General features: G+C 30.8%; 1 protein-coding gene across 1 annotated transcript; it reads left to right on the top strand.

Annotated features, from left to right (window-relative positions):
• The first annotated feature begins 202 nt into the window (after positions 1-202).
• On the top strand, positions 203-1,010 carry LOC120076655 (germin-like protein subfamily 1 member 1). The gene has a single exon (XM_039030538.1). It carries the CDS (start codon positions 203-205, stop codon positions 869-871), a length of 669 nt encoding a protein of 222 aa, XP_038886466.1. The 3' UTR covers positions 872-1,010.
• Positions 1,011-10,267: the final 9,257 nt, after the last annotated feature.

The following is a 10,267-nucleotide window of genomic DNA, read 5'->3' as shown; positions in this document are numbered from 1 at the left end:
GCTTAATTAATCTCAATAAAATTTTAGTCAATCTAGCTTGCCTTTGGGTACTTCCACCCTCTTTAAGTTCTTCAATGCTCTAAAGCTACTCAAACCCTCCCCCACCTTCCTAAGTAAACCATCATTATCCAAAATTCTTAAACCTAATCTTCTCATTATATATATACATATCATAAAGTTTCTCCCATTCCCCAGCATAGTAATGGCAACTCCATCCTTATTTCTCTCATTACTTCTTCTCCAGTTCTCTTTCAATTTCGACCTCGCCCGTTCCGATCCCGACCCGCTTCAAGATTTCTGCGTAGCGGATCCGAAAGCCTCTACATCTTCCTTTTTCAATGGCATCCCTTGCATCAACCCCAATTTAGCCAATGTAGATCACTTTAAAACATCAGCCTTATCTCTCCCAGGAAACACCAAAGGCAACCGTTTTGGATTCAGTGTTACACTTACAACCCCACAAAACTTGCCTGGAATCAACACGTTGGGCATAACCTTGGCTCGAATCGACCTGGAGCCCAAAGGGCTGGTGCCACTTCACTCGCACCCACGAGCCTCGGAGGTCACCATTTGCTTGATAGGCCAAATGGTCGTGGGCTTTGTTGACACTTCAAATCGTGTGTTCACTAAGAAAATTGGACCTGGAGAATCGTTTGTTTTTCCAAAGGGTTTGATCCATTTTATGTATAATGAAGATTTGAAGAAGTCTGCTGTTGCTGTTTCTGGGCTTAACAGCCAAAACCCTGGCGCCCAATTGTTGGCTTTGGCTGCTTTTACTTCTAAACCTGAAATTCCTCAAGAAGTATTGAGCAAATCTTTTCAAATTAGTGAATGTGAGATCTCTCGTATTCGTAAGAGCCTTGGAGGCTAAATTCAATGTTTGTTATTTGTATATTATGTTGGCTGACTTGACTCTCATCGTGTGTTTTTTTAAGTAATTTATATATGTGTAAAGACTCGTTATATAAGAGTCTAAAAGTATGAACATTCAATAACAACTATGTTTTTTATTTCTTTTTTCTCATAAAAAATGCTATACCTACATCAAGATAACATATTTGTTATTGTTTTTAAGAGAACCCCATAAATAATGTAATATACATTTCAATAAAACTTTAGACCGTGAGTTTCAGGTTTGTAAACAAAGTTTTGCAAGACTAGTAAAAAGAAAATATAATTTATTTTTTGTAGTCAATATAAGTTTCATATACTATAAATTTATTGTTTTTGTACATTCATCAACGACAAAAATATTGTTATCGATGTAAATATCGGTAACCTAGAGTAATCGATATGTTGACGGATATTTCGAGAAAAATCTTGGATATCATAGAAATTTATAAAAATATTGTGAAAATTTTAGTGAAATTTTAGAACAAATTTATTTAAGTAATAAAATATGATTTTAAACATATAAATCAATAATTGTAAGCTAAATAGTGAAAATCGAAAAATAATTATGAACTGAATATTTAGTTCAAGAGTTTACCGTCAATGAATTAATGGTTTAGTTTATAATCAAGTATCATCGATTTAGTTCAAAAGTAAAATCTTTCTAGTTTACAATCAATATTTTTCTTAAAAAATAGGGATGTTCAAAAAATCGATGACCCGAAAAAATCGATCAACTCAACCCAACCCGTACGGTTTGGGTTGAGTTAGGTTTAAATAAATGAAAATTTTATGGGCTGGATTGGTTCATAGGTTCACCTAATATAACTCAAACCAACTCGAACCATCTCAAATTTATTATTAATTTTAAAATATTTTTATTTGTTATTCATAACACAATTATTTATACATATATTGATTTTAATTTTATTTAATTCCAATATTTTTTTAATAATTTATTTTTCAACAACTCTTAAAAGTAGTTTCTTTGCACTTTAGAAAGAAAATTTTCACTATGTAAATTGAAATTGAGTAGTTAATCTTAATTCAATATATGAAAATAATTAAATTAGATTTTTACATATTTACATTTTGTTTCTTTTTAGAATAAAATTTTAAATAAATGATCCGATTAATCCGAACCAACCCAACCCAAATATTTTATGGTTGGATTAGGTTCATTTTTTAATAAGAGTTGTGTGGGTTGAAGAAATTCACAACCCGAACAATTGGATTGGGTCTAAAAAGTTTTTCAACCCAATCCAATCTAATCCAACCCTTGAACATCCCTACTAAAAAGTGATCATTTTGGTTCATTTATTTTCATTTTTACTTTATTTTTAAGAGATCAAAATGGTCATTTTTTGAAAGTTTAAGGACCAAAATGAACCAAATTAAAAGTATATGGACCAAATGAACATTTTAAAAGTGCAAATAATCAAAACCAAAAGTATGTATAGGGACTAAAGTAATATTTAAATCTTTTTTTTTTTTTTAGAAACAACTACTTTTATTGAGAAAAAAATGAAAGAATACATGGGACATATACAAAAAGAAACATTCATCTACATGAAGGAACTCCAACCATGTAAAATAACACCTATTGAATATTTCAAAAGGTTTTTTAAATTGAAACCTACAATGAAACATGGAAGCAATCAAAAGACCAAATTGCACAAGATTCATATCCGCCCCTCTAAGAATACTATTATTTCGCTCACCCAACAAGGTCCATAAGATCACACACAGCCCAACAAAGCCATAAAAAGCTACCCTTCGCCCTATAAGATAGACTGAGAAGGAACTCCTTCGTCATACCAATAGTGTCCCTCTTGATGGGATCGAATCATGGACCGAAAGCGTTTTATTGCTTCTGTTTTACTTCTTGAGAAGAAGAAAAATACAGAACTCTAAGAAAATTACATGGACAGCAGTTAAAAGCACAAATTTACCTTTGAATACTATTCTTCAAACAAATTCCAACGGTTTTTCCTTTTTGAATTTTTCTTCTTCTTTGTTAGGAATGCTTCCAAAAAGCTTTCCTCACATATCTCTTGGCAATGACCAATTTATGGGAATCCATTTTTAAAGAGAAAAAGGTAGCGGAGAAGAACAAAAAAGAAAACACACAAAGAACTGCTCTGTTAATTTAACATAAAGGGAGAGGATTAACTTCCCACTCCCTACTCCCCTTCATTAACGGGCAGTTATTTAATGATAATATATTAATTTAATAATTAAATATCTTATATTTAATTCAATGAAAAGTCTCAATCATATTCAAATTGTATATTTCTCTCCTAACCTATAATTTGAATATGAATCTCATTTATATTAATATATAACCTATAGTTTTAATATAAATTTTACTGATATTGATTTAATATTTGAATCACATTCAAATACATTCATTCTCCGATAATATATAGTTTTACTTATAAATCATATTTATAATTAACTATATATAATAATGTATCTATATATATTATATTTTGTATTAATAATATCATATACAATTAATGTATATTTTCCTAAGCTAATTTAAACAATTCAAATTATTCTTTCAAAACTTTGGTCCTTGTTAATCTATTGTGAGCTAGTAAGGGGATCTAATGGACTTACAGATTATAAACTCTAATCATTCGAGATTAATTAATTGAACTATTTAATTAATTAATCAACATTCGTTAATTATGGGACAAACCATTATGAACCCACAACTGCAATCGTATGCACTATAAGATAGGTTGCGTCCATGGATATAACCATTACCCGTAAATCGATCTTCCATGTGTTGTTCGTAATTACAGTTGGGTCAAATGTTTGTTTTACCCCTATAATCACCTCTGTATTCTTAAGTACCACAAACTCTCTAATGAATAATTTGTTTATGGTACAACCATAAACTAATTCTCTCTCGGGCCAATGAGAGGATGAGGCCTTATTGTTAAAATCCTAAAGTCAGCACTTAAGAGAACCACTCATCTACTTATCCTATTGAAACACACTCAAGTATATTTTTAGATTTAGAATTTTGTTAGTTTTATTGTTAATTTTGTGTTCGTTGATGCACTTTTATGTTTAATTTTTAGAAATCGAGCATTTGGGCTGGAATGGGATCTTTTGATATTAAAATGATGAAAATACCTCTATAATAGGTTAAAAGTTTGACCTAGGGCAAGAGAATGAGTAAAAGTTGATGAAAAGTGGCGAACTAGGGCAAAAAGAGGCGTAAAAAAACGTGTGGGCAGTGCTATCCCACTGCTTTAAAACTTCCTATTCGTATTATAGTCATAACTTTTTATTTGGGTGGCCATTTTAAGTGAATGACCACTCATTTTCTTTGTTTTTTTTTTCAATCTCTATCTATGTACCATACTAAATTTTAGTCTTTCATCTGCTTTCTATAATCAAGTCAAAATGTGACAAGTATTATCTTTTATTTATCTAATTCCTACACAAAATTTGGGAAAATGTTTGCCTATCCAAGTCCTACACTATTTAGAAAAACCTTTGTCCATATAAATGAGGGTTTGCAACACTTCTCATCATCGAATTTTGGAGCTTTTGAAGCCAAGGGCGAGAGCTATGAGGCAAAATATAGAGGTTCCTTGGTGCCAAAAATGATTAGAGAGTATTAAGGAGTCAATTCTTTCACGGAAATGAGATTGGAACGCTAGATAATTCTTTCTCTCCCTTTTTCATCTTGGATTCTTTTCTGTATTTTTGTATTCTTACTATGGTTATGTCTATGGAAGCCATGTTAGTCTAAATTTCTCATAGTTTTAGGGGTAAATGAATTCTTTGGCTTAATTATTAAACACTTTGCTTCTTGAATGTCAATTTGAATTTATAGTTTTAGTATGACCGTTCTTAATTCTTGTGAATGTCTGATCGATGTTTGAATGATTTTATGATTTGAATCTTGCTTGAGAGAGTAAGCTTTAGATTAGGTCATGCATGCTAGACTATTGTTTGAAAATACAAGAGTAGTTGGATAACAGTAGCGGTTGTTGATGAAGAGTCTTAATGCTTTGCTTAATTATCTAGTTTTAAGAGATTAGCAAGTAGTAATTAAGTGAAATAAAATATTAATCATGAGAGGGACAATCCGGATAAAAGACTTCTAGATCGGTACTATGTTAATTAGTTCAAGAGGGAAAGCAATTGTGATTAATAATGCCTTTGGTGAATCCTATTCCTTAAAATGTCTCTTATTAATAAACTTCATATTCTATCAACTTTTTTTGCTTTCTTAGATTAACTTAGTTTAATTTACATCACAAGTCCATCTCTAAATAAAATTGAAACGATCTCTGAATAGCTAAAAAATTATCAATCTGATTCCCCGAGGACGATACTCGGTCTATACCATTTTAACTATATTATAATTTGACGTGTGCGCTTGCGCGTTATCACCTATGCAGGCTTATTGAGTCAGCGACTCAAGCCACTCTCACTCATGCTAATCAAAGGACGAGTCCTCATAGATAGGAGTTCATAACTCCCTCATAATCAAGATCAAGTTACATATGATCATACTGTGAAATATTAATCACTTCAATTAACGGAGTTACATAGAGAGATTAATTATTTCACAATTAGTCTTATACAAACTCTTTGTTTAGAATACACCTACTCACATGTTTCCACATAAACAATTTGAATCACATCATTTGTAACACTTACAAAGTAGGTCATATCCATAGTGTCACCATGATAAGACATCTAACCTTATCCATATACTATAGACCCTTTAGGTTATTATGTGACATGGATCTGCATGTTTGTCAACTACATTATGTCAAGTTTCGTGTAAATAACCTTGTATTTTATTTATTGGATTGAGTTATGCAATATTTAGGACATAAAATAATATAACAATTATTTTGTTAATAATCAGTAAATTTATTTACAAAGTACGAGTTTAGGGCATAAAACCCAATATCTCTGATGAGCATACAAAATACCAAATGTTTGAAAAAATAACTCACAAATAGAACTTGCAAACTCACAATGGCAAAGGATGAGATCTAGATCTTCCTCCGTCTTCTGAAAACGAATATAACAAAACGAATCAACAAGCGAAGGTAACTTCCTCGCAAGTCGATCCATTGTGTGAGCACAATAATGTAAAACTTGTTAGGTAAAAGACCTCACTTTTCAAGGAATCTTAATCCTCCAAAGAACCAAAAAGATCGAGCCTCTTAAAGGAAAATAATCAACAAAACTACAAAAAAAAAAAAAAAAAAAAAGCGCTTTCAAAATATCCTTCCATAAGTTTTAATGAGTGCTTTTTAATCCCCTTAGACAACCACCCAAAAGTATGGGGATCATGTTTACTAACAATTATCTTATGCCAAAGGGAATTGGGCTCATGAGAGAAGCACCACAACCATTTGGCTAACAAGGTTTTGTTATATAACCTGCAATTTCCAATCTCCAGATCCTCGTTAGAGATCAGACTCTTTATAACCTCTCATCTAACCAAGTGTATGATAGAGTAAACTAACATGCAGTGGAAAAAAACAGAATCAATAAGCACTCTAATTACACTTAATTTGAATTTGAAATATGCATTGAAACAAAATTTCAGAAGAGGGTTTCAAGAACACAATCCCTTTGATGAAAACTCTTCAATTCTAGCTGAAATCCACGAATTGAATCTTCAATCCTTTAGTAAACCATCACAGAGACCTTCTCCACTATTCTCTAACTTGAATTGTGTGGTGGAAACACTGAATTGAATAGGATGTGAGTGAGATAGAGAAGGATTTGCTTGGTTTTCACTTTTTGCAGAATTTCAGCTAACAAACTGATTGCATGAAGGGGTAATTAAAGTTCACGACTTCAATTTATAGATGAAGACTATGCAAATTAGTTAGCATGGCTCTTGAAATTGAAGTGGCATGAGGTGTTAAATTGAGTGGAAAAATCTAATATTTTCCCACTTTCAATTAATTTTGATCGATTAAATTAAATTAAATCATATTTTCAAAAAAAAAAAACTAATTTTAATTTGATTTTATAATTTTTAATTTTCAAAAATCCAAAATTCTAATTAATCAAATTATCAATTTTGAACAAATTTCAAAATTAAATAAAATTTCATAATTAATTAAACTAATTTTAATTATTTTAATTTAATATCAAATATTAAATATTATATTTTACGTCAAATATTTAATTATTTAAATATTTTCAATTTTTCAATTTTGTTTAATTTCAACAAAAAAAATTAAACGTTTCAATTGTATCAAATACAATTAATAGAAACCCTAATTGAATTTGAATAGTTCAAATTCAAAACCCTAATTTTAAATCTCATCGAGTCAAATTTACTCAATTCACTAATCCAAGATAATTTTATGAGCTAGTAGTAGGACCTTATGAACCTAGAGATCATAAGCTCCTACAATTTGCAATTAATTGGTTAAACTCTTTAAACTGAATTAATCACCATTCGTTAACTATCAAGACACACCACTATAACTCGATAGTTGCACTCTTCTCACTGTAGATATATTTCTGTCCATTTTAACCATAATCAGTAAATCAAACCTTCACTGGTCGTTCATATTTACAGCTAGGTCAAAATTATCGTTTTACCCCTTAAATACATCTTGCTCCTTAAGCTCCCACTGATTCTTCATTGAACAATTGGTTTATAGTCCGACTCATAAATCATAACCCTCCTGATAAAGAGAGGGCGGAGTCCTTTTGTTCAAGACCAGGATTTAGTGCTTAAGAGAACAACCTATCTACTAACCCTAAGTTGGGTAGGAGTGAATTCCATCTTACAGAGCTATTTCCCTAGCTATCTATCCTGTCTTATCCCCAAAATGGGAGGCTTATTGAGCAGTGATGTTGGACTACTCTCACCTATGCAGATCAATGGATAATCTCGATTAAACAAGAGTTCATATGTAGTTATAAAGAAAAGTGATTATTTTGTGGTTCGTCTTATGCAAACTCATTGCATAGGATGCCTCCACTCACATGTCTCTATATAGATGATTTTAGGATCATATCATTTGTATCGGTATACAAAATGGGCCGCATCCAATAGTGTCATCAGGATGAGGTACCCAATCACATCAATATACTTAGACTTTTTTGGCTATATACTAAAACTAGATTCTCTTTTATGTCACTATATAAAGTTAAAGTATTCCTATTATAGCCATGGATTTATTTATTGGATTTATAATAGAATGCAATATCAATAACAATTTATTGAATAAGATACTCGATGACACATTTATTGATATATAGAATATATTAACAATATTTACGAATTGCGAGTTTAGGACATTCCCAACGGTGTAAACGCTTACCTTTCCCTTCATTGACTTCTTTCCAAAGGAAATCATGCATTAATCTCTCCAGGCTCTTACAAACCTTGCACGGTTCTCTAGAAATGGGAAATAAATAAATAGGTATGCCAAGCAAGACTCATTTGATTGAAGTACACCTAAAATTCTTTTTTTCAAGAAGCTAACCATACCTCTCATTTTATCCACCATTAGATCCCGTAAAGCAATCAACTTGGGACTATTTCCAAGAAGGATACCAAAATAGGAAGAAGGAAGACCTCTAATCTCATAGCCCACCAACCCATATCACCTTTTAAGCTTTTCATCACCACAACTAATTCTCAAAATACTACACTTCCCCTAGTTGACTCTTAGGCTTAAAATCTCTTTAAAAAGGCAAGAATATGATTCATAATAATAATAATAAAAAAGAGTCATCTTTACCCGACCGTAAGAACATCATACCATTAGCAAATTGAAGATGTGAAAGGATCATGCTATCATCCCCCAACTTAAAAGGAGCAACAATATTGTCTTCAACACATTTACATACAACTTTCCTAAGATCATCCACCATAAGGAGGAATAAGAAGAGAGACAACCCTCACGTTGCCACCACTTTACATCCCAAGCTCCCATTAATAAGGAAAGAGTAAATCACATTCCTCAAGAAACCCCCCATCCGTATCTTCTATTTATATAATCAACATCTTTTTTATCCATCACTTTATCCAAAAAGTTTCAACCTACATGGTCATAAGCATTTTCAAAATCAGACTTTAAAACCACTCATTCGTTATTCATTCGTTATTCTTGATCCTTAATACTCAATATATGTTCAAAATTCAATTTCAAGTGTAAAATTTGTGTATCGATATTTTATCAACATACATTCATAATAGTTACCAACATGGCGAATTGTATCAATATAAGTTGATGAATGTTGTACTAGAAAAATAATACTCTGAATAGGGGTGTTCATGGGTCGAGTTGGATTGTCTTGAAAAACTTTTCAGACTCAACTCAATTGTTCGGGTTGTAATTTTTTTCAACCTAAATAACCCTTATTAAAAAATGAACCCAACCATGAAATATTTTGGATTGGGTTGGTTCGGGTTAATCGGCTCATTTATTTAAAATTTTGTTCTAAAAAGAAGCAAAACGTAAATATGTAAAAATCTAATTTAATTATTTTCATACATTGAATTAAGGTTAACAACTCAATTTTAATTTATATAGTTTTCTTTCTAAAGTACAAGAAAACTAATTTTGAGAGTTATTGAAGAATAAATTATTAAAAAAAATATTGAAATTAAATAAAATTAAAATCAATATATGTATAAATAATTGTGTTATGAGTAATAAAAAAATATATTTTAAAATTAATAATAAATTCGGGTTGGTTCGGATTGGTTTGAGTTATATTAGGTGAACCCATGAACCAACCTAACCCATAAAATTTTCATTTATTTAAACTCAATCCAACCCAAATGAGTTGATAACCCAACCCAACCCGCATGGTTGGGTTGATCGATTTTTTCGGGTCATCGGATTTTTTGAATACCCCTACTCTGAAACAAATTAAAGGATTCAAATTAAGATATATAGTTGGCAATATTTAATTTAGTTATGAAGTGCAAATAAAAAAGAGAATACATAAAATTAAAAAATGAACGAAGGGTAAAAAAGTAAAAGAGGATATCCTCGATATGGGAATCTTGAAAACACATATTTCTTGCCTAGAAAATTCATATTTAGGCATCCAAAACTTTGAGATGCCCTTGGAAGAGCATCTTAAGATGTCATTACTGTGTGTTAATCTACATGCTCACCCATGATAATATTGGATTATTCCCTAAAACAAGTTATGTTCCTAAACTTAAATTTTTATGTCCAAAAGGTTGTTTTTTATATTCATCTTTTTTTAAAAAAAAAAAAATAATAATTGATAATTGATCTATATGATATAAATTGAATATAATGCCGAGTTGAACCCTACGTTTACAATTTTTTATTCACTAAAAAATGAATATTGTAAAGTTCAATAGCTATTATATACA

Source organism: Benincasa hispida, chromosome 4 (genome assembly GCF_009727055.1).
Source record: "Benincasa hispida cultivar B227 chromosome 4, ASM972705v1, whole genome shotgun sequence".
Classification (NCBI taxonomy): domain Eukaryota; kingdom Viridiplantae; phylum Streptophyta; class Magnoliopsida; order Cucurbitales; family Cucurbitaceae; genus Benincasa; species Benincasa hispida.
This window is presented reverse-complemented; position numbering and strand designations above follow the sequence as displayed.